Source organism: Protopterus annectens, chromosome 13.part0 (assembly GCF_019279795.1).
Source record: "Protopterus annectens isolate FY-2018-M chromosome 13.part0, PAN1.0, whole genome shotgun sequence".
NCBI classification, from domain to species: domain Eukaryota; kingdom Metazoa; phylum Chordata; order Ceratodontiformes; family Protopteridae; genus Protopterus; species Protopterus annectens.
The window spans coordinates 470373058-470399063 of NC_056747.1; the positions used below are offsets into that span (position 1 = coordinate 470373058).

Consider the following 26006-nt stretch of genomic DNA (forward strand, 5'->3'; position numbering starts at 1 on the left):
TATATATGTGAGCTCATTAAGGAAGGACTAGCATGTTCACCTCTGAAAGTCCACCTTTCTGCCATTTCAGCCTGCTTGCCTTTACAGCCATCTCTGTTCTGCAGAATGAACATTAAACTTTTCCTGAGATGAGTCTTGCATATCAGACCACCAAGGAAACCCATTCCTCCTCCCTGAGATCTCAACTTTGTACTGGAAAAACTATAACCCCTACCTCCTTTTGAGCCAGCAAGCACAGCTTCCATGCAAATGTGCACATGGAAAACCATTCTCTTAGTGGCCATCCCCTCCACAAGAAAAGTGTCTGAACTGCAAGCCCTCATGGCCTGTCCCCCTTACACCACCTTCCACAAAGACAGGTTGACGTTGTACACTAACCCTTCCTTCATGCCCAAAGTGGTGAATGAACTATCTCTTAACCAGTCTATTCATCTACCGACATTCTTTCCGTCTCCATCTAATAACGCAGAAATGATCCTTCATTCTCTGGATGTGCACAGACAACTAAGATTCTACTTAGACAAAACTAAATCTTTCAGAAAGTCTGATCAACATCTTCATCTCCTTTCACCCCCAGTGCTCTGGGTAAGGCGGTCTCCAAACAAACCTTTTCCTCCTGGATTAGGAAATCTATTCTCTTCTGCTACTCTCACCATGGCAAACCATTGCCCCTAAGGGTTAGAGCTCATTCCACTAGAAGAATGGCTACTTCTAAAGCCTTTCTCAAAGGGCTGGACACTGTTACCTGGTCTACAGTTTACACTTTCACTAAGCACTACAAGCTAGACCACATCTCCAAGGTCAGAGCAGGATTTGCCAGGGCAATCCTGCAGGGATTCTTAGAATCCTCTACCTCTGCCCCCGCCTATCACTCTTGCTAAAGCTGTGGTACTCTCCCACAGTATGAATACTGCAACATACGAATAGAAGGACATAGAATAGTTGTGTAAAATCCTACCATAAATGTAGATGTCCTTCTCTTCCATGCTGCAGTATTCCTTCCCTCCCTCCCTGCCCCCTTCTCCTTTTTATGGATGCTTGGTCTACACCTATGTATTCTCTCCCTACAGGCTATTCTGTTCAGCCCTGCAGGGACATTTGTACTTCAGCTTCTCCTTTTGCTTATACACACTTATCTGGGCTTCAGGTTCTGAGGTCTGTGCATGCAGACATCACATTTATAGTCCCTGGTTTATGGCCCTACATGTGATGTCCCATGCACCTACAGCAGCCATGCTTAAGCTTTTGTATAAGAGCTGACGTCAGATCACCTGAGGGCTGGAAATCCCACAGTATGAATACTGCAATATGGAAGAGAAGGACATCTATGGTTATGGTAAGATTTTACACAACCATTCTTTTTGTTTGATTTGCTGGCTAAGTTTACATCCCTAGATCAGGTGACACTTGTGCTGCTTGCCTTGTGTATGTGTAGTAGCTCCATCAAGACTAGATTTGTGAGTGCCTTGTAGGGCAAGGGTTACCCCTTTATAGTCAGTAGGAGACAGAGTAAAGAGATAGAGGTTTTAGTCTGTCCACATAGTACATGTTGTCTACACCCTGTATTGTCTTTGTGAGGAGCCTCTGAGGTCACCACAGCCTCTGTAAGTGCCTACTCAAGAACATGCCAAATGGTGCATTGCACTCAATTATTGGTCTAATGAGGGCTGAGTACAACAGGACTAATTTCCTTGGATCTGGATGGACTTCCTCAGCAATGTGAGCACTTGGCAGTCAAAGTTCAAGCTGCTGTCCATCTGTGCACATAGATCTCTCACCTCTGAGTGTACTCTTAGGGATGTTCTGTCCATGTTGTAATTTGCTGGCATATTTGACTTCCCAAAGGGTATGATATTGCATTTTTTTGCATTTAGTTTTAAGCCATGGTTCTGGCACCAAACATTTGCCTGATCTGGACCATCCTGAAGGATATTTACATTGCTGGGGGATTCAGTGATTGCCCCCAACTTGCATTCTGCAGACTTTGTCATACAGATGCTTTCCACATCAGCCTTAACTTAAGAGAAGTGTATTCTGAACAGGAGTGCTCCAAGCGAGCCCTGTGTCACAGCACTAGTAACTGGCCTCTTGCTGGATCTGGATTTACCCACTTAACCATGGTTCCTGTCCATGAGCCAGTTGACTATCCATCTGGTGAGGTAGGGATTTATGCCCAGTTTTGTGAGTTTGTTTATAATACCTAAGTGGGGAATTGTCAAATGCCTTGGCCAGGTCAAGGCAGGTGATATGTAATGTTTTACTGTCATCCATGGATCTTTGTGACTTTCTGAAAGACAAAGACAAACTGGGTCAGGTCCAGTGTTTGGAGGTTTCCTATGTCATTATTTCTCTGGTCCATGAATATCTTTTCCATGGCCTTGTATATAAGACTAGTCAAACTTAGTCTGTAATTTCCTGAGTGAGTAGATGGTCCCCCTTTATGCAGAAGGTTGCCTGTTGCTGTTCTCCACTCTTTCGTGACAAAGCCAGTCCTGAGGCTGTGGTTAAATAGAGATCCTAATGGGCATGATAAGTCCTGATTTAAGGTATTTAAGAGGCACCCTGGTATATCATCAAGTCCCACTGAAGTCATGTTTTTAGCTTTAGAGAGCACATTGGCAACCTGTTCTTTGATGATAATTGGCAGTGGAATGGTGGAGGACATTTCTCGGGGACAACTTGAGGTAATGGGGAGGTGAAATTTAAGATGAATTCTGTCAGCCAGTAGATTTGCTATGTCTTCTGGCTGGGTATAGGTGATGCCATCTACAACTAATTCTGCACGTTGTTGGACATTGCACTTAAACTTGCAGACATAACTGAAAAATGCCTTATGGTTATCCTTACCTTTGGAGTCTATTTTCACCTGATAAATCTGCTTTCAGAGATTTGGCTAGGTTCCCAGATTCCTAAGGGAAAGTCCTTTGAGGTTTGGGAAAGTTACATATGTGCATCTCCACATGTGTGGGTCTATGTTAATGATCCTTTGTGAGTGCGGTGAGTGATGTGTGAGAGTCGCTGACAACCTGTTTGTTGCATTTTATGTCTGTATGTGAGAGTCTAGCCTCCAGTGTCAATGTTTAACTACATCTCTGAAGTAATGTATTTGTTTGAGAATTAAGTTGTTTTCAGTGTATGTAAGGCAATTGCTACATTGCCTCAGGATACCACTGTCCACCAAGCTTGATGCAGAGGTAGCAGGACAGTGTCCCTCCATGTTTGCAGGTCCTAATATGTACTTGCAAGGTGTAGGAATGGAGGTCATTTGTAACCAGACGAGGGAAGGGTGCTACTTGGTATAATCTGCAGCTTACTTAACCAGTGATGCTGCCCAGTGTCCAAACCAGATACTCTCTAAGCAGCGATAGTCCTGGATGCTATAATAAGGTAAGTTAGACCTATGTAGTACTAACTAAATGCATAAATGCTGCTCACCGTGCAAACTAGTGAGTAATATGGGACTGAGGCAAAGTTCCAAGGTGACTGTATAACAACAGTAACAACTGCTGAGTGAAGAGCAGCTTCACACAAATGCAAGGCTTATGTACGATCTGAAAAAAAAGTAAAGTTTTACAGTAACTGTGCCCTAAGGCCAATTAGTTAAGCATACAATGAGCTTTCCACCAGCAATTCACAGCTCAGATAGGCAAAATCAGCCCTCTCCTGCCACAAGAGTGCAGACTTTGACCCTCTTAATGTAAAATGACCAGTTTGAAGCATAAATGCTAAGGAACCACAAACTGATGCCTAATACTAGCTAAGTAAGACTAGACACAGTGCATTTCATTGCAGAACAGCAGCCTTTACAGCAGTTTGAAAATGCAACTTTAAAGAAGTGCAAAAACAATAAATAGCATGGTAGATGGTAAACTTTCATAGTATAATGAAAATAAGCAATATTTGTAGATGTTTACGTCTCTACTGGGCACACGCACAGCGAGCAGCTCCGTACAAATCTGCCAAATTTATACCAGCACTGGAAGTACAGAAAACTGAATACTGAGTCCTCTGGCTAATAAAACGGCTACACTTCATAGGTTCATAGGTAGATACTAGGCTATCTTCCTTAGGGCATTTATAAGCCTAGCCAGAGTGTATTTGGCTTCCGCCTCCCTATTAGATTAGCCTACTGTGCCTTTGTAAAGTAGGTCACAGAAGGTACCCTTTTAAGATTAGTTTACTGTGCCTCTGTTTAGCAGGGACACAGGAGAGATCCCAGGGGTGAATTTGCGATTTCCCATCCACGCGTCCAAATTTCGCTTGAAGAGGGTCAGCAAGGGGCTGTGTCTAACATGAATTGGGATTCTATTCCATAGTGAGGGGAGCCTCTGGGAAATGAATCTGTCCCTCCAGCATGTCCTATTTATTCTTGTGCTGAGGTTTAGGTCCCTGGAGCGTGTAGCTCTAAGGGACTTGGATTTTTTGAGGTGGAGCATGTCCATTAATTCTGGGTTTGACATGGCTTTGTACGTCAGGCATAGATCGCCTCTGAGTAGGCGGTAAGCAACTGAGTAGAGCTGGAGTTTCTTTAGTCGAGCTGCATAGGACATCTGTTTGTAGCCCATGATCCTCTTGGTGAGGTACTTTTGGGGTCTCTCCAGTTGCTGCAGGTGTCGGGTAAGGTACATCCCAAAAGGGGCATTGTATTCAATTATGGGCCTGATGAGTGACAAGTAAAGGGGCACAATGACCTCTCTTGATCTAGATGCGAACCCTTTCGTGATAAGGTGGGCTATATAGAAGGTCTTTCTAACCACTTTGGCAACGTGATTATCAAAGGAGAGATTACTATCTACGTTGGTCCCCAAATCTCTAATTACTTCTTCCGTACTTAATGGATTACCACCTATGTGGTAATTTGTGGGCACCTTGTTTTTCCCAAAGGGGATGACTATGCACTTTTTAGCATTTAGCTTGAGGCAGTGGCTCTGGCACCAAGCATCCGTCTCTGTGAGACCCTTTTGGAGGATGCTTGTGTCAGCTGGAGATTCGATTATGGCCCCCAGTTTGCAGTCATCTGCGAACTTTGAACAAGAGAGGTCCCAGAACTGAGCCCTGTGGGACGCCACCTGTAACTGGTTTGGATTCGGACATGGCACCTGCGATTCTGACCATGTGGGTTCTATCTCTGAGCCAGTTTGCAACCCATCTTGTGATATAGGGGTTGATATTTAAGCTGGTAAGCTTATTTATGATGCCCGAGTGGGGTATTGTGTCAAAGGCTTTTGCGAGGTCCAGGTAGGCTGTGTGGACTACCTTGCCCTCATCTATGGCTTTGGTAACTGTTTCAAATAAATCAACTAGGTTTAAGAGGCAAGATCTGCCCTTAACAAAGCTGAATTGGGTAGGGTCCAGTGTCTGGAGGCTCCCAATGTCTTTGTTTATGAGTTCCATGATAATACGCTCCATAGCTTTACAGACCAGACTAGTTAGGCTTATGGGGCGATAGTTTCTGGGGTCCGTTGTGGCACCACCTTTGTGAAGTGGGATCACTGTAGCTGTACACCATTCTTTGGGTACATATCCTGTAGTAAGGCTAAGTGTGAACAGTGACTTAATGTGAGGGTTCAGTTCTTGTTGGAGCTCGTGTAAGACGCAGCCTGGGACACCGTCCAGTCCCATAGATGCTGTGTTTTTTGCTTTGGAGAGGGCAGCTTTCACCTGTGCATCTGTGATGTCAGGGAGGTTACATTCAGTTGGGATAGGTGTTTGCTCCTTTGGGGGGGAAGGGGGGGAGAAGTTTGCGCCAAATCTGTCTGCCAGGATGTTGGCTATGTCTGTAGGTTCAGTATATTTTGTACCATTATGCAACAATTCAGAGCATATCTGGGAGTTTCCACCCATGTTCCGGACATAACTAAAGAAGGCCTTGTGATTATCTTTAGTGTCTAGGGCAATTTTTCTTTCGAAACTGGCCTTTGATGATTTTATGAGGGATCGAAGTTTCTTGCCATCAGAGATGCCTTCCCTTTTTAGGATTTTGCTCTGTCATGTAGTAGCTTCCTCCTCCTGTTGTATAGCTTATTTATGGCCGGGGTCCACCAGACCGGTCTCCTGTTTTTGGAGGAGTGAGTTTTGGTTTTATTTGGGATAGCATGATCCATGCATTCCTGCAGGTGCTCATAGAATGCATTTGTAAAGGATTCTGCGGATTGGGCTGTATTATCCTCTGGCCCAGGGGCTTTGAAGGATTCCACCTCAGTCTTGAGAAGTGCAAAGTTGGCTTTTGAGAAATTCTTTGCAGTGATTTCCTTGGCTGGGGGTGGGGACGGGATATGGATGTCCAGGGAAATTTGTTTATGGTCTGATCTTACCAATGAGGGGTTTACCTCTGGTGTGGAACATAGAGTCCCCATGTTGGTGATGACCAGGTCCAATATGTTGTTCCCTCTTGTGGGAGTGGTGACCAGTTGTTCCATTGCGTTAGAGTTTATAAATTCAAGGAACCGTTGGGCGAGGGTGTTTGGGCTTAAATAGTTTTCCCAGTCAATGTTTGGGTAGTTGAAGTCACCCAATTACATAGTGTTTGGAGAGACCTTCACATTCTCCAGTGTTCTCAGGAATGCCAAGTGGGGTTCCTGTAATAGGGAGGGTGTTCTGTAGCAGGCTACAAACTGAAAGGCAGTTTTGACCACTGTTAGTTGCACATTGATGGTTTCCGATGCTTCGTGCAGTGCCACTGACCTGGAGGTGTAGGTATCTTTGATGAATATAGATACTCCCCCTCCTTTTGTACTTCGGTCCGAGTTTTGGGGCCGAAACGCATGGTATGAGTTATAACCAGGTGGTGCTGGAGTGCTCTCAGGAGCCTTGAACCAGGTTTCTGTTACTGCACAGACATCAATTTTCTCCATACTGAGGAGAGTCTCGAGTGCGTGCATCTTGAGGTTTAGACTTCTGGCATTGAGTAGCATTACCATTAGTTTTTTTATCTTTGGGTTGTCTATGGAGGTGGGTTTGTCCTTTGAGCCTTGCCTAAAAAGGCACTATGGGGGTGGCAAGAGCCTTGGCCAGTATACGAAAGCCTAAGGGTGTGACAGGTGCAAGCCGTCCCTATCGAAGCAATGTGGCTTGTCGAGCATGTCATCCCAGGCTGACAGACACTGGATCCCCTTTGAATGACACCAATACTTTAGCCAGTTGTTGAAACTGATCATTTTGTCTTTATACTGTGGCATCATTCTTGGTGAGGGCAAGATGCTACTCAAGGTCAGGGTCATACCAGCCTGGGCTACATGGTCAGAGAGCTCCTCTGTGTCTCTTTTCATGTAGTCCAGGGAGGTACATCTCAGGTCATTCACACCAGCATGGACAATGACGGAGTCATACTTGTACTTGCTTTGGAGTGACCTGAGTGCTTGCATTATGTGGCGGATCCTGGCACCCGACAGGCAGTTTACAGTGACCTTCTCCTTGTTCAGTCTGGTGAGCGGGACGTCAGTGTGCCGGACAATAGAGTCCCCCTATAGCAAGTATATTTGGTGTGTTTGGCCTTAAGGGCTGTGACTGTGAGGCACACTGATTTTGTGAGATATGTGATTTGTGGGTATTGTTGAGGGGTGGCTGTTGCTTGGATATCTGCTTAGGAGGTCTTTGCTGTTTAGGCAGATTTTTATTTAGAGCCTCTGAGTATGTTTTTGTGTGTTTATGTGTTGGGTATGCAGATGCAATAGGTCTGTGTGAGACTGGATTTGTGGTGCGGGTGATTACCTTTTCCTCCTGACTGACTGTGACAGTCTTGGATTGAGAGAGCTCTGCCTCCAGTTTGGCTGTGTAACTGCATCTCTCACATGTATTAGAGTTTGTTGGAAGGAGGAGAGGGTTGTCTGTGTACATAAGGCAATTGTAACATTGCCTCAAAATTCCCAGATTCACCAGCTGGACTGGAGAGTAACCTTGAAACTGACCCTTGGACATACCAGATTAGTAAAGGGAACTGTTTTTTTACTGATCAGATTAGGAAAGGGAACTGATTTTTCACTTGATCAGGAAGGACCAATCGGGAGTCTAATACTTATGAGAAGTCAAGGAGGGTGTAGTGCTTTAGTTAGTTATTGTTTCCTTATAAGAGCTGAGCAAGTGCAGGGCTTTAGAAAGAGAATAGAGTGATTACTTTGAGAGTTTTAACAGTTCTAAGGGAAAAAGTGATGAGTAGACTTTGTGGAGCCTGGAATAGTTTAAACCTGTTTAGGTGGCGCTGCTCAGTGCGCAAAACCACGCAAAAAGAGAGTTGTAGGGTTTTAAGAGAGAGAGAGACCAAAGAGTTTAGAATTGACCCAAAATGGCCAGTAAAACTACAGCTTCTAGGTAGTAACCACTCCTCCAGGGACAGGCAGGCTGTTCTGTGTTAACCACTCCCACTGGTGAACACAGAAACTTCCTTTTAGCCCAAGCAAGCACTGGTCTTCTAGAAACTTCCAAACAGTTCAGAACAGCAAGTCTGTAACTGAACTTTCTTAACTTTCAGAAAGTGGGGAAAAAAGCAAGATTTTTTTGGTTTTTTCTTTTTGTTGTAGTTTAAAGGTAGCAGAGATACACAAGCAGCAAAATAATCACAACAGTGCAATAAATGACCCCACACTTGAGTGCTAGGCCAAAATCAGGTAAAATGCAGTTTTTAGAGAAAAAAACGATTTTAAATTAAGTGCAACACAGGAAATGCAGTAAACAGGCTCTAGATGTGTTCTAAGTACTGTTACTGTTACAGATATAAACTGAGAGTTCTTTGGTGTGCTTCCCAAGTCAGATAAACCAGATAAACTCCTATTGCCACTAGATGAATAATCCCAGTCCTTCTAATGTAAAAGCACAGTAAAAGAGTGGAGTAAAATGCTACCACAAAATGAACTTCAACTTAAGAAAAGGCAACAAGTAATTCAAGAAAACAGTTGTATGCTTTAAACAGCTTATAAAAGTGTGATAATTCAGTAAAGGTGCTTCACTTTGTAGAAATGAGCCAAGAAACTCTGTTGTGCAGAATTTATAAAGCCACTGAAAACAAGGTAAGCTAGTTAATAAGCACTTCATCCAATAAAATAACTACATGCAGGAATTTCTAGTGTTTTTCTCAACCTATACAGACCAGGCTATCACCCAAATCCTCTGTCCTCTTTATGTAAAAACATAGAAAAGAGTTTGCTAGAGTGCAAGAATGCACTAATTTATCCAACTAGGTAATGAATCCAGAGCAAGTAAATTAGTAGAACAGACAATAAGAGTTAAATGCACTTTTTTTTCAAAACAAGCAGAAAGAAAGTCAAATAAATAATGCAAGTTATCAGTGGCAGTATAGAAAGGGAAGAGCTTATAAAGCTCAATTTGCAGTAAGGGTGGGCAACTTAAAAGTCACCAGGTTTTGAGATGCCCTTCTAAAAATGTCTGCTTTGCAACCTCAGCTGTCTTCGTGTTGTGAAGTATAATTTTTAGATTCAGAATGGCAAAGATTAGAACACAGTTTATTTATTTATTTATATTTCACATCAAATTAATGAAAAATTGGGTGATTTAGAAGTTATTTAACAAAAAAAAAACTTGTACTTTCGTTGCATTATTCTGGCTAGCCATTTTCCAGAAATAGAAATTCAGATTTTTTTCTCTGTTCTAGGAGAGCCATGAACAAAACCTGCAGAAGCAGCTGCTGGACAGAGAGTTTCTGCTGTTGAGAAGTACAATAGAAGAAGCAGAGCTGATCATCCAAGATGCTCTGAATCACTTGGATGACCCCACCCACATCAGCTGCACCAGCTCTGCAGGTAAATCTATAAGGTAGCTGTGCCATACAGACCAACAGAGATTGTCCTCAAGTAAAGCATTCCAGATAGAGTAGTGAAAATATTTTAAAGGTACACTATTGAGTGATGTAACTGTGGTGGTACTGTTGCTCAGGGGGTTTCAAAAAGGGAGTCAAGAAATTGCAAGCCAATAAGTCTTGTGTTGACTGTCTAATAAGAAGTAGTAAAGATGCTAAGAATTATCTGGAAAGCTAAACATCTGGTGGACCTCTGCCATTGGGAACTCAGGATGCAGATTCTGACAGTTCAGTCAGATATTTCTTTGGCATTTAGTACTAAAGATTAAGGCCATCAGCTGCTAATGAGCTTCATTCTGTAGTCCAGGATTTGATTCCCTCAACTTCCTTTTGCCTATTGTTTGACTCTTAGCAATACCTATGCAGAAAAGAGGCATGTGATTAGTGAGCTTACCTTTATGACATTTGAATAAAATAAAAAAAATAAATAATGTGACCTCATCAGAGCATAGATTAATAAAAGGAGTAAGGCTTATGTAAACTGTATGTAATTTATTTAGCAGGACATTTAACAGGCAATTATGTAAGCTGAAAAGACTGGGCATGTGACTTAAACTGCTTGAGTAGATAGAGCATTAATAAAGTAGCAGGGAGTGGAGGGTGGAGGATAGGAAAGCAGTACCATTAATAAGGCAGGTTATCAAAGTGGTGTTGCCAGAGAACTTTGGCAGCTTTTGGATTATTGATTTACTCATTCACTTGTAATTGCATTATTGATGTTTTTGATGCATACTTTAAGTGAGTGCTTTGTTGAGAGAAAGGTGTTCCTGTACGGAAAGAAATGCCCCTTCCTCCAAGCTGCAGCAATCTTGTATTTCATTGTATGGGATAAAGTGGAGCGCAATCCCAACATGGGAATAATGCATGTCTTTGCTACCCTCATGTAAAAGAGTTTTTTTGTCTGCTTAATTTGCCAGTGTGGAAATTAAGCATGCCATCATAATGATTGTATTAAACAGTATACAGTAGATAATCTATATTAGGTGTTGCCATTTGAAACTGCAATTGAGGTTCTGAATTTTTCTGACACAATTTATTTCAAAGCTGAATTCGCAATGTATTTTTCATAAAGTGCTAACTTCACTTTTCAAGGATATACCCATTTGAAGAATTATGCTAGATCCATTTGTTAATCTGTTTGAACATAATATAGCTGTGGGTTACTGGTAATGAATCATAGGATCATAGGAGATTACTAGATTATTGGCCCTGAGGCCCTTATAAGCCTAGCCAAGAGTTTAGCCCATGCTCAGACAAATCAGCACACAATCCAGCTGTCCAGCAGGAACATGGGTGGAATCACAGGGTTATATTTTCTGTTTCCCATCCAGTTATCCAGGTTGCGCTTAAAAAGGGGGTAAAGAGGTACTCTGCTTGATGTGGAGAGGGAGTTTATTCCATAGATGGGGGGGAGTGTCTGGGCACAAATCTGTCCCGCCAACAAGTCTTGTTGATATCATAGACCAGGTTGAGGCCGCGGAGCTTGACTTGCGGATATGCGGCAGTCCCATCAAGGTGGGGTCCATGATCACCTTGTATGCCAGACAGAGGTCACCTCTGAGGAGTCTGCTTGAAATTGAATAAAGGGACAGGGCTTTTAGCCTGTGTAGGGCATGTGTTTGAGGCCCTGGATTTTCCTGGTGAGAAACCTCTGTGGTCTGTCCAGCTGCTGCATGTGCTTTGTGAGGTACATGTCAAAAGGGACGTTGTACTCAATAATGGGCCTTATAAGGGAAGAATACAGGGATGTTATGACCTCATTGTCCCTGGATGAGATATCCTTACTTATGAGGTGGGCCATGTAGAAGGCTTTCTGTACAATGGAAGCAACATGGTGGTCAAAAGTCAGGTTGCTATCAATCTGTGTGCCCAAATCTCTCACGACTGATTGAGTGCTTAGTGCATTGTTATTAATGTGATAAGTTGTGGGGACATTACTCTCCTCAAAGGGAATGATGATGCATTTTTTGGTATTCAGCTTGAGGCCATGTTTGTGGCACCAGTCATTTGTCTGAGTGAGACCATCTTAGAGGATGTCCACATCACTAGGGAAATTGATGACAGCACCCAGCTTGCAGTCATCTGCAAACTTGGTCAGCCATAACCTACTGGTTTTTGCCTGCACCTCAGAAAAGTGTATCCCAAATAACAGAGGCCCCAAGACCGAACCCTGGGGTATGCCACTTGTTACAGGTCTACTGCTTGAGGTGGCTTCCCCTCTTTTGACTACGTGGGATCCATCAGTGTGCCAGTTTGTTACCCATCTGGTATAATATGGATTGATGCCTGGTTGAGAGAGTTTATCTATTATGCCCAAGTGGGGAATAGTGTCAAAGGCTTTGACCAGGTCAAGGTACACGGTGTGCACTGTCTTCCCCTCATCCATAGCTTTGGTGACTGTCTCAAAGAAGTCGACTAAATTTAGCAGATATGACCTCCCTTTGACGAAGCCAAACTGTGTGGGATCAAGTGCTTGGACGTTGCCAATGTCCTTGTTAATGAGGTCCATGATAATCCGTTCCATGGCCTTGCAGATCAGGCTAGTTAGGCTGATGGGACTATAATTTCCCGGATTTGTGGTTGCTCCACCTTTGTGTAAAGGGATGATGGTGGCAGTCTTCCACTCAGCTGGGACGAAGCCAGTACTCAGGTTTTGGTTGAATAGGGTGGCTAATGGTGCTGCATGTTCCTGCCGGAGTTCACGTAGGATGCAGCCTGGGATGTTATCGGATCTCATGGAGGCTGTATTTTTTGCCTTTGAGAGAACAGTGATGACCTGTTCCCTAGACATAAGGGGAAGGGGCAGGTACTGGGGATGTCCTGATTTACTGATGGGGGGGACAGAGGGGTAAAGTTTTCACTGAATCTGTCAGCCAGCAAGTTTGCTATATCTACGGCATTTGTATGTGGTGTCCTTAACCACCAGTTCTGAACAGATCTGGGTGCTTGCTTTGAGGTTGCGGACATACATGAAGAAGGCCTTATGATTGTCTCTAGTAGATGTGGGCAGTTTGGACTTGAGGTTTGCTTTGGAGGATTTCACTAGTGCTCTTATTTGCTTGTTCAGGCTAAAGAGACATTGCTTCCAATTGGGCACCTGCTCCTTCTTGGCCTTGGACAGCAATTTTTTTCTTTTGTTATAGAGTTTATTTATTGCAGATGTCCACCAGACAGGTTTATTCTTCCTTGAGGAGGATGATTTAGTCCTGTTGGGTATTCCTGATTCCATGCATCTATATAAATGCTTGTATAGTGCTTTGGTGTAGTTGTGGATATTGGTGCCAGTTGCTACAGTGGGGGAGGGGGCTGTGAAGCTGTTTATACCATCCCTCAGGAGGCTGTAATCATCTTTGGAGAAGTTTTTATGTCTGATCCTAGCTAGAGGGAGTTGGGGAGATGGTGGATTCGAAAGTGACTGCTTTGTGGTCGGATCTTACCAGGAAGGATGATACTATAGGGATGCTGCAGTGCTTACTCATGTTGGTTAATGCCAAGTCCAACATATTATCACCCCTTGTGGGGATATCAACTAGCTATTCCAAGGCATTTGCATTGACAAAATCAAGGAATCTCTGGGCATTTGTGTTCTGGCATCAGTAATTCTTCCAGTATATGTTTGGGAAGTTAAAGTCACCCAGGATCAGGGTAAAGGTTGAATCTTGATAGATTCAAACAAGTCCAAATAGGTGGATTGGGCATCTTGGGTCAGATTTGGGGGCCAGTAGCTAACTATGATTTTAACAGTGGTCTTGTCAATGACTAACTGCACCTGAAGTGTCTCCTGTGCGTCATACTGTTTGACAAGCCTGGAGGTGTGTGTCTTTAATGTATATTGAAACTCCACCTCCTTTGACTTTACTGCCCACAATTTGGGTCTTGAATGTATGATAGGATGAGTAACCATGTAAGGCTTGGGTGCTCTCCGCAGCTTTGAATCAGGTTTCTGTAACTTCCCAGATGTCAGCATTTTCCAGGGTTAGGAATGCTTGCATTGAGTGCAGTTTCATGTTTAGACTCCTAGCGTTTAGCAGCACAACCTTTAATTTGTGTTTTGTTGAAATTTTTCTGTTGGTAGTTTTAACCTCATCACTTTTCTTAAAAAAGGCACTATAGGGGAGGCAAGAGCCTTTGCCGGAAGCCTGAAGCCCAGGTGAGACAGATACAGGCCATCTCTGGCAAAGCATCGTGGTCTGTCGATCATATCTTCCCAGGCTGTCAGGTACTAGATCCCTCTGGAATGACACCAGAAGCTAAGCCAATTGTTAAAGTCAATCATTTTCTGTTTGTATTGAGGCATCATTCTTGGTGACAGCAGAATGCTGCTTAAGGCTAAGGACATACCTGCCTGGGACACATAATCAGCGAGCTCAGTCATGTCTTGCTTCATATAGCCCAGAGAGGTATGTCTCAAGTCATTCACTCCAACATGGACTATGACAGAGTCATAACAGTACCTGTTGTTGGGAGACTTGAGTGTGTGTGTGATATGGTGGATTATGGCACCTGACAGACAGCTAACCGTGACTTTCTCCTTATCCAGCCTGGTGAGAGGCACATCTGTGTGTCTCACAGTGTAGTCTCCTATAACTAATATGTTGGGTTTATGAATATATATTAATGGGATTCACGTGGACCTTGTCATGTTAACAGAGTGGCTGGTGGGTGCATCAGAATCAATAGCAGGGGGATCAGCAAGTTCAGTGATGTCACAGATGTTACTGCCATCCTTCCACTCCTGATAGGACTGATAAGATGAACTTTGCTAGTCGTGACCTCCAGCAGAGGAATCAGGGTCATCAACATCCCTCTAGCTCTGTTGTCCAGCGACATACCTTTCAACTTTCAAAGTCATAGCAAGGGGTCCAAAATCTTACCACTCAAAATTTGCAATTCATAAACTTGTGCCCCTAGGAGGTAGGGGCACAAATGTATAAACCTGCCCTATTTCAACAACACTGCTTTAAGTCAGTTTTAACACAACTCCCTGTATGTATGCACACACGCATGCAAACACACACTGACAGACACACAAGTGAATATCAGGTGCAATCACATGTATGACTTTGTACACTTCAGGCATCTGCTTGTGATCAAATTAATGAATCCATACATAAATAGCTCAGAAGTTATTTCAGTTAGCTGCTGTTAAAACCATACAATGCACCCACTTCATCCTCCCTCAACTGCCCCCTCAACCCCTTAGCTCAAGAATTAGGGACAAGGACTCCATATCAGGGAAAGGTTTTAATTGTTATAGTTATATACTTAGCATGTTACTCGAGTACAGGGAAAGAAGATTCAATAAGACAGAAAGTAAGTTACAAATCTAATAATGATGGGAAAAATACAGAGAACTGATTTGAATATTTTTAATATATCTGTTCTCTATTTTTTCCTCTTTATTTTGCTAGAGTAATTTTTGCATTAGCAACATTTTCTGAAGGATGTGAAGTCTGAAACTCGTGTGTCTGTCTTTATGTAGTGTTTCAATCTGCAGCAGTTTGCAAGAAAACTACAAATTTTATGGGGAAACAGACCACAAACATGAGGCAAAATCAGGGACAGTGGAGGATGAGAAACATGCTCCCTGCACATATTCGCAGGCGCACACACACACACACACACACACACACACACACACACACACACACACACTCTTCGGATATCACTGCTTTCTGCCCTGAGTGGATTCAGCTGAACTAGAGACACATAGAATATTCAAAACAAGAAACACTGGCAGCACAGGCATGAATGAGCAGACAATAAATGTGTGGCAGAATCGCACAAATACAGCTGTTCAGACTCAGAGAGGTTCCCAGTTAAAGTTGGGGTGCATCAGGATTAAGCTCTGAGCCTACTGTTTATACAGATGATGGACTACATTAACAAACAAGTTGGAGGGGCCAGATCAAAAAAGCTGCTGTATGTAGATGATGTGGTATTACAAGAAGAGCCTGAACAAGAGCTTCAGCAAATGATTAAAGGAATGGAATGCAAAACTGAAGACACAAGGGATGAAACTGAGTACAGACAAGGCAGATGTCATGGCAGCAAATGAGGGAAAATATGATAGAAGGGAAATAGTGGAAGAGATGAACAGCTAGCTTCAAGTATTTGAGGGATGGTTGAGGAGAAAGGAAGTCTGAATGAAAAGGTCAATACTAGAATCAGAGGGTTTGCAGCCAACTGGCACAGAGTGCCAAAGGTAGTAAGTGAGGAATACCAAAAAAGCTGAAAAGTAAGGTGTACAAAACTAGTGGTGCAACCAGTACTTCTGTATAGTGCAGAAACCTGGGCATTGAAGGCTAAACAGTTTAGGAAGCTAGAGTTGATGAAAATGAAGTGCTTGAGACAGGAGGTAGAATGCACACTGTGAAACAGATGAAAAAGTGATGACATTAGAGCAGAAGTTGAAGTAGCTCCAGTTGCAGAGATGGTCAAAGAGCATAGATTATGGTGGCTGAGGCATATGTGCAGCAAAGCAGATGATTTTGTGAAGAAGATTTGAGAGGAACAGAAAGAGGGCAAGAGGAAACAAAGACATCCAGCAAAGAGATGGATGGTCAGGCACAACAGTCAAAGAAGGTTGAAGTGTGATACTAACTTGAGAGAGATGGTGTGTAGTACCAGCTTGAGAAAGATGGTGACAATTCATTTTGACACCCCTACCCCATGCAGAAAATAGGATGAAAGGAGATTGATGATAATGATTCATGTATTTACAATGTAAGTACCAAATCTTTATTTTTTTTCTGGCTTTGCAGGAAGCATGGTCACTTAATGGCTCAAGTACAAGGTGCTGTCCTAGTACAACACCATCATATTTTGATGTACCCATGCACCTGCCAAATTTTGGAACCTCAGAAGAAAATGTTTGAAGTGATATGAGGAAAAAAGGATACATCAATCCTAAACCTACCAAGGAGGACTTCTCAGAAATCTGCTGATACAGTTAGTGTTGCATAATGAAGCACAAACTATGTGAAGAGTTACAAGTTACAGAAAAATCTTAAGAGTGGGAGGTGCAGTGCCACTGCACTGGTTTTGCATGGGAATTTGAACCCCATGGTTTTGTATCCTTTTCCAGAAAGCAAGTGCAGTCTTCAAATTTGATTTATTCCTGGTGAAGATGGGGACGTAAGAGAGACTTTTGGAAGACTGATACGTTTTTGATTTTTTTGTTTGCTACTGTCATTTAAAAGTCCAGTGAACTTCAGACCTTGAAATAATTCATAGGCTCATAGGTAAGTAATAGGCTAGCTGCCCTTATGGGCCACTTTTAGCTTAGCCAGTTTCCCTTTCTATACTCAAAATAACCCAAGCCCAAACCTAAAGACACATTGACCAGGAGCCAGCAAGATGGTAACATTCTCTCTGCATTGGGAATCCATTTTTCCACCCCTCCTACTTCTGGAATCAGAGGGCTGGGAAAAAGATGTTATTTCATAAGTCACAGAGCTCTTATTAGGATTCTCTTGGTGATAGACCTCCATGTGGCAGAGGTGGGGGGAAACTTAACAGATGTTACTCAAGTGGCAGAGGTGGACCACATAACCAGGGCTTATGTGACCCCTTTACTGAGAGGCCCTATCAGTGTCTCTGAACCGTTGCCTGACTGCTGCACTCTGGAGGCAGTCAGTGGACACATCTCTGCACCCTGAAGCATGGAAAAACTTAACGAAAGATGCATGGGTGCTAAAGATAATTTCCACAGGCTATTCTACTCCCTTTTATCTCCCGTCCGTAATAAAGAAAGTTGTTCCTGATGTTCCACCCATTCAGTGGGAAGCAGCAGCAATAGAAATTTCCAGTCTGCTAGAAAAAAAGTCATCCAACTGGTCCCCACAAACCAGTTAGAATCCATAGTCTACTCCAGCTTCTTTTTAGTACCAGAGGAAACGGGGGACCTCAGACCAATTTTGGATCTCAGCCACCTAAACAAATTTATAAAACAGACAAAATTCTGGGTGGTCACATTTCAGTCCATATTGCCTCGTCTGAGGAAGGACGATTTGGTGTGCTCAGTAGATCTCCATGATGTTTACTATCATGTGAAAGTAGAGAAGCATTCAAGGAGATTCCTCTATTTCCATATGGGAGCCAGTCACTATCAGTTCAGAGCCCTGCCAATTGGTATCAACACAGGCCCTGGTGTGTACAGGAAGATAATGACAGTGGTAGCAGCACACTTGCATCTGCTAGGGATCCAAGTCTTCCCCTACCTCAATGATTGGCTCCTGCCTGCAGTCTCCAAGGATCTGCTGTTACATCGTTTGGACCTTCTGCTGTAATGGTTACTAGACCTATGTATAACAGTAAATTTCTCCAAGTGTCATTTGTTACCAATCACTCAAACAGGGATTTCCACTTAAAAACCAATAACCAAAACTACATTAACGTGGAAAAAAAGAACAGGTGAATCCACATAATATATTAAAAACCATATTTAATAACCAAAACAGTTAAAATTGGGTACTTTCATTTCACTCATAAGACTTTATCAGAATGTTCATGTTACAGATTCCACTTCCTGTTATACTACCAACGACTTTCTAATTAAGTAATTGAAACAGTACTAATTAAAATATTTTTAAAATGACAGACACAATATTCATGCAGTCCATTCCCCCATAATTTCAACATACACTGAACGTAGCTAAAATAAATTTAAAAATAGTAATAGCAATAAACATCCTTTCACTGACTTAAAGGATTTCCACAAAAGAAGAAAATTAAAAAAAGTGTCCAGCACAATTTAAAACCATTAACTTGGACTGCTAACTTAATTCATATTTTCAAGGCTGTTAGCTTAAGTGCTGAATCTAAAACAATACAGTTATTTAAACTGAGGAGGGGGGGGGTACTTGCTTCTAACCTCTTTATATTTTAAAAAATTCTCTCAGTTCCACCCCCCGTGAGTCTCTCTCGACAATTTCAATGATTCCATGCAAAAATCTATTATTGTTACTACAGTTTTTTGTGTGTCTAGCCAGGGCATCATTAGCATTTCTTTTACCAGTATCATAATTGTGCTCGTATATCCTTTTTCTCAATGACTTTTCTGTTTTACCTATGTAGAACCCATCACATCCAGAACATTTAGCTAAATAAATAATGCCTATTTTACCACAATTACCATTCTTAAAATTAACCTTAGAATTTATACGGTTATTTGGAGTAATAGTTTCCCCTTCAAATATCCAATGACATTGTTTACGTGCTCCACAGTTTTTGGTTCCCAGTTTGGGTTTCCCATCCTTCATACACTGGGTTCTTTCCAATAATTTTGTATTTATTTATTTAAGTTTGATGACTGGGGAAGTCCACTGGGTCAAGAAGAGCCCATTTTTAGTGGAGGCCCGAGGAGAAAAGCGCCACAGTTTTAAAATTAAATAAAGTCTTGTTAATAAATATAGGTTAATTATTCACCACGTTACTTAATTCATTCTTACCTTTTAAAAATGTCCAATTCCATCTATCCATCCTCAACCCCTTTTTCCCTTTTTGAACATGGGGTCGGGGTGTCACTTCAGCAGTGACAATCATCTAGAGCCAAGGTTTACACCACTGGGTGGCTAGCCCTGCCACAGTAGTTCATTCATACCATTCATTCACACACACATACACACACACACACACAGTCACCTACGACCAGTTTAGAGTGTCCAATCCGCCTACTGCATGTTTTGGAATGTGGGAGGAAAATGGACCACCCAAAGAAAACCCACGTGACCACAGGGAGGACAAGCAGACTCTGCACAGAAGGCACCCCAGCTGAGAATCGAATTTGCATTGCATTTGCATTTTTGCATTTTGCAGTTGCCATTGCAGATACAGCTACCACCTTGAGCACAAGGGCAGTTCTGGGGATCCATTATCCACAGGTCTAGATAGAGTTTCCTCACAAACAGCTGGGAACTAAACCAACAGCAACTTCAGCACCAATCAACACTCATCTGTTCCACTCACTCGCGCAAACACACTCACCTACAGTAGTCTATGTCTAGTACGGTAGAGAACTTCTTGCTGTGAGGCATCAGTGCTAACTGCTGCACCACTGCAGCCACCCCAAAATTTCCAATTATTGTTTATAATATTTTTGTCACCCAGTGGGCATTATAAGCCACCACACAGGCCCTATCAAAGCATGTGTTACACACTAAATTTTGTTTGTTTCATAGCTATATCCCCTTCTTCTTCTAGTAGGGGTTTAAATTTTGTTCCCCAAAAATGTATTACCTCACCAATAACCTCATGTAGCAAAGGCTCAGAGTATCCTCTCTTCAGAAACATCTTCCTAAATGTATTCAACTCATCTTCCAAATCATCAAAATTCAGGGTCATCTTTGCAACCCTACTACATTGACCCCTAACTAGGTTCTTTTTAAGCATAAAGGGATGTAAACTAGAAAAATGCAAATATGAATTACTGAAAGTTAGTTTCCTAAGAATTCTTGTTTTGAAACCAAACCTCGCTTGTTCAACTTGAACATCCAAATAGTTAAATGATTTTCATGTTAAAAATAAAAGTGAATTTTGAAAATGGAATAGATTTATGCATGTATTCAACAAACTCATTCACTTAATTTTCTATGCCACTCCATGAAATAAAAATGTCTTCCAAAAATATTAGCTAACACTTAATGTGTGTTAAGCTAACACTTAAACTTTTATTTTTCTCCCAAGCAAGCAATACTGTGTTTACATAAATTAGGGCACAAGCAGCACCCATTGCTACTTTTTTGAGCTCTTTAAAACATCTCTCCCTCAAAATAAATACAATTATTATTTAGCACTAAATGAATGAGGTCCAATAAAATTCTAATACTGTCACCAGTTAAAAATTCACTTCCTATTAAAGTATCTAGAAAAAAATGTTGACCCTTCTCCCATGGATATTAAACAGGTCTACAATGTCAATAGTTTAAAAAAAAAAAAATATATATATATATATATATATATATATATATCACAGGTTCCCATCTATTTGGTGTCAGTCTCCTAAGAAAATCCCAGGAATCCTTCAGCAAATGAGGTACCTGCTGATAAATTGGCTGTAAAGTTTTGTCTGTAAATATACCTTAAGGGTGAGTTTCGGAGCCACCAGCCAAAACTATAGGTCTATAAGGTAATTTAGATCTTTGTGTAGTATAGGGATTCCAAACATAGTAGGAATATATGTTTTTTCTGCTCATAAAAAGTTGTAACCCTCCAAAGTTATTTTATTTTCAAGAAAAAATTCCTCAAGATACATATCTATATGTCTATATGCTAAATTGACCTAATTCCTTGAGACAATAGTGTAATTGTCCAAATTTTAAAATGTTAGCATATTACTGAAATAATCAGTAGTATCACAAATCACCACTCTCCCACCTTTGTCTCATTTCATAATTATGACTAATTTATCATTAGTTAGGGTGTTTAATAATTCAGGTTCATCCTTGCTAAAATTGAGCATTCTCTTTTTTCTTATATTTATATAATTTCTAATTATCGTTCTTGGCTGCATTCTCAAAAGTCACCAGTGTTGGGTGTAAAGGGGGTTAAATACACTCATCTTTAAAAGTTTTTTTTCATTAACCCTCTGATTTACCACTCCATCATCTTTATTAACAATAGTGCTAAGTTTAATTTTCTTATTTATAATTTTAATTCCAATATGACATCTGCTATGTCAGTATGTCTAGCTGGAATAAATTTAAAACCCTTTTCCAATAGTTTAAAAAATCTGGAGTAATTGTGACTATAATTAAATATGTTAAAAGCATTTCTTGTTAAAAGAATTCCTTTGTGTCTACTTAATTTCTCCCATCTGGTGGTAGTGGTGTACTTTCCCCTGAGACCCATACTCAAGTCATTTATGGTTTGTTCAAGGGAGGTTTGAATGCCTTTTTCATGTAACCCATGTGGGCCCTATATCCTTGAATGGTACCTGCTGATTTGCTAATATTTCTGATCTCCTCAGGGGAGGATGATCCTGATTATTGTTTGCTGAATGAAGTTCAAAGCTGCAATGCTCACTGTCATCTTTCTCCCTGAGATTACAGTCCTCACTCTCCCCAAGCATCCTTCCTCAGAGGATATCATTTCATTATTAGTATTACCATTGTCATACTTTGAGGAAGGATAATTCATTTTAAAATCAGGAGAAGCTTCTTTATTTTATATTGCTCACAATCCCTATAAAGTTTTTTATACTTTCTTTTATAATTTGCATCACAATTTTTTCAATTCTTGAAAAAACATTATAAAAATAGAGCACTATGTTGTTAAAAAATCAGATAATTTTTGGTAAAATTAGTTAATGTTTCCACTTCCAAAAGAAAATTATCAGTTACCCTGTTGTTCCATTTCATAATGAGTTCAAACCTATACTGATCAAATAATGTAATGAATTCTAAAAGCATGGGGTCTGAGCTGTTCAGACCATTTGGAAACTTATAAATCATCAGTCCCTGTGGTACGGTTCTCCTTATTAAACATTCTTTAAGGTAAGAATTGTCAAGTTACAGTTCTCTAACCTTTAAAAGTTTATTTTCAAAATCATAAATATGTTCCTTTAAATTAGAGACAGGGTCCACCAATGTGTGGACTTGTTCTGTTATATTAAAAGAAAAAGGTCTTTGCACCCATTCACTAAACGTAGTCCCAATAAAATTCATTGTAATTGTTGCTGTTGAGATTATTTTCTCTCCCCATAAATCTGTTAAGATCACAGTTTAATCTATTATCAGCGGCAACAGATGCATAACTACTGTATTTCCACCACATTTGCAAAAATGGAAAGTACCTTTTGAATAAATTCTACCGACTGTGACATCCCTTTGTTCTGTTACTTGTAGTTGTTGATTTTCCCCAGCTAATAGTCTTTTGTTGCAACCCTCTCACTTCTTTGGGATTGTTTAAAGCAGATCCATTAGATTCATTAAAAGCAGGCTTGTTTCTGCCCTCTGTTTGAAGTTTGACTTTTCTTTCCTCTCCAGTCCCTGCTTCCCCAGATGCGACTAGTAATTTGTTGTTTTGCATCCTCCTGAAGGGGCAGCTATTATTTAAAACATAATCTGTCCCCAAAAGTGGGGTTTGTGTAAGTAGTTCTATCAGCCTGATGAGCTCTCTTTTGAGAGCTGCCAACTCTGGAATTACCGGAAGTGAATACCAACCAGTTAGTAGTTCCTGTGAGTTCTTTAACTGCTCCATAATATGAAGTGAATCCGTCCTTTTCTAACCTGAAAAAACAAAGAATCACTGAACCAGGGTTTTTCACTTAAAAAACAATAACCAAAACTACATGAAAGTGGGGAAAAAAACAGGCAAATCCACAAAAATATATATGAAACATATTTAATAACCAAAACACTTAAAATTAAGCGCTTTTGTCTCACTCAGAAGACATCATCAGAATGTATGTTATAGATTCCACTTCCTTTTATACTACCAATGACTTTCTAATTAAGTAATTGAAACAGTACTAATTAAAATATTTTTTAAAATGAGACACACAGTATTCATGCAATTCATTCCCTCATAGTTTCGACATAGCCTGAACCCAGCTAAAATAATTTAAAAAATATTAATAGTAATAAATATTCTCTTACTGACTTAAAAGATTATAAAATACTCAATTTAAATATATTAGTCTTTTGTATCCAAGCACAGTCAAATTAATATCTGAAAATAAACAATTATATCCAGTTGAAATACATTTGAATAAGTAAACACTAAAAACCTTTCACAAAAGAAGAAAATTAAAAAACGTGTCTAACACAATTTAAAACTATTAACTTGGACTGTTAACATAATTCACGTTTAAGCCTAAGTACTGAATGTAAAATAGTATTGTCATTTAAACTGGAGGGGCAGGGGGAATCTTGCGTCTAACCACAGTTGCTGTAAAATTCTCCCAATTCCCACCCCCCGGGTCTCTGTCAAAAATGTCAGTGATTCCAAGGAAAAATCTATTCTTATTACTGCAGTTTTCTGTAGACACTTCATCTCCACTTGAGCTCCTTTGTAGATATTAAATATTAAAGTTGTTCATGTATATGGAAACCCAGTCCCTCAAGGGATTATTTCATAAATTCCCAACTCACTCTATAAAATACTTTTTTTAGCATCCAAACCCAGTAATACTAATATTATTAATATTCAGTGTATCCTTTTGAATCATATTTTTTTTTTTAGTATTGTCAAATGTTTGCCTATGTTTTATAAACCCACACTGATCCATGTCTGTTAACTTTGTAGTTATGATTCAGAATCAAAATGGATTTATATGACCCAGGATGAAGTGGATCTTTCCCCTTCCTTGACATAACTACCATTACTGTTATTTCCAGGTTAAGGGCACATCCCTACCTGGAAAAATATTGTTAAAAAATGACTAGCCGTACTTCCATTATCTCTTGCTCTTTTTTCTAGACTTCTTTTGGAATTCTATCACTACCAGGGGTTTTCTCTGTATTCTGTTTTTGTACCTTCTTTAATTTCATTTTCCTTTATTTCTGATGTTAATGCCCCTCTTTTCACAAATATATTAGTTTACTATGTATTATTCTCTATATCTTGTTCATATAGTATACTGTAACAATTTAGTGTTGCATTCATACATTTCTCGGGTTTATACAAACTTTCATAGAAATTCCCAGAATATCTCTAAAACCTCTACAGGATCTGTGGTCATTTTTCTTATTGTTATAGGCTCCCTAAGTCTAGCAACAGCTCTTTCAACATTTTGTTTCCAAAGTTGGTTTGCTAAAGTTTTTGTGCTCTGCAGTTAACTAAAAATAGTTGCTTAATAAAAGAAGGCAGGATTTGAATGAGCTGTATAATGCTTAACTGACAATGACTGGTTAGATTGTAAGTGATGTATAATGTTTGCAACTGCAGTTGTTTTCAGTGGTGTGTGTGATACATAATGTTTGCAACAAAAGTGGTGTCAATGTGTGTTTTTCATTTATATAAATGTAAGATTGCCTATGTCATATGTGATAATTTAATAAAGATGTTTTTTGTTAAAAAAAGAATAGTTGCTTAACTGCAGTCTTTCTAAACACATGCATATTCCATACACTCCCTTTCTTTTTAGCACTCTGCATTTGCTTCTCCACTTGTTTTGCGAGATTCCCCTTATTCTGCAATATTTTAAGCTTGGTCAGATTTCTTCTTACCTGTATCTCTCTCTCTCTTTATTTCAACACCCTTTTTAAACAACATTTTCAATTTATCCTAGTCACAAGCTATAACTTTGGAAGATATTTCTATCTTCCCTAATAACTCTGAAATAATTTTCACTACCCCTTCCTTAAAGCCCTCTCTTAACAGGTAGGAAGGAAAGCACCAGTGTCTTATTTTTACTTCATTACCCTGCATTATCTTAGTTTTTATTGGCAAATGATCATAAATAGTTGCTGAATGTGTGCGAGAGCTTTCAATTAAATGCATGTGTTCTTGCCAAATGTTATTTCTATCTAGTCTAGCCTAGTTATTGTACCTTAGAGAATAATAAGTAAATTCAGTTAGTGTTTCTACTACTGAATTCACATTTTCCATACCAAATATTTTCATAAATTTCATCAAACATCTACCCTCTTTTGTTATATTTTCTGTTCTAGATCCCCCTGACACATCCTTACTATTGCAGATCAGGTTCAAGTCCCCAGCTATAAATAATATTCTCTGCTGAAAGCTGATTATTTCTTCCAAAATCTTCTTAAACTCCATAACAGCAGTTTTCAGTGGAATATAAACACATGCCATTGTAGTCCTCCTGTCTTGCCAGTAGCCCCTTACTACCACAAATCTACAACTTTTGCCTTTTCCCCGTCATCTATCAGTACTGGAGCCTCTCTTGCCCTTCTAACTGTTAGTATAATTACCTCCTTTCCTCTGTCCCCGATATTCTGCGCAATATTCATTCTGAAATCCTCTTTGTAAAATTCACATGCTTATTTCTTTCCAAATGTCTCTTCTGCAGCATTGCTATTTGCACTCTGAATTTCTTACTATAATTCAATACTCTTTCCTTTTTATCTATACCAGAAAGGCCATTCATGTTCGAAGATAATAAGGACAGAATAGCCAACATGACAAAAAGCTATTGTTCCTATGTATTATACATGACAGTATTTTTTAATGTATATTTCCAACTTTTGTTTTACACACATTTAGTAATGCATATACTAATGTTTGCCAGGTT

The 26006-nt window shown here is 40.3% G+C and overlaps 1 protein-coding gene across 1 annotated transcript in view; it reads left to right on the plus strand.

Moving 5' to 3' along the window:
- The window catches only part of HIP1 (huntingtin interacting protein 1), a 2554439-nt gene that overhangs the window by 2000231 nt on the left and 528202 nt on the right, over positions 1 to 26006 (plus strand). Inside the window, exon 19 of the mRNA XM_044054110.1 lies at positions 9605 to 9752. Coding sequence (XP_043910045.1) covers positions 9605 to 9752 — 148 coding nt within the window. The remainder of the gene's footprint in view (positions 1 to 9604; positions 9753 to 26006) is intronic.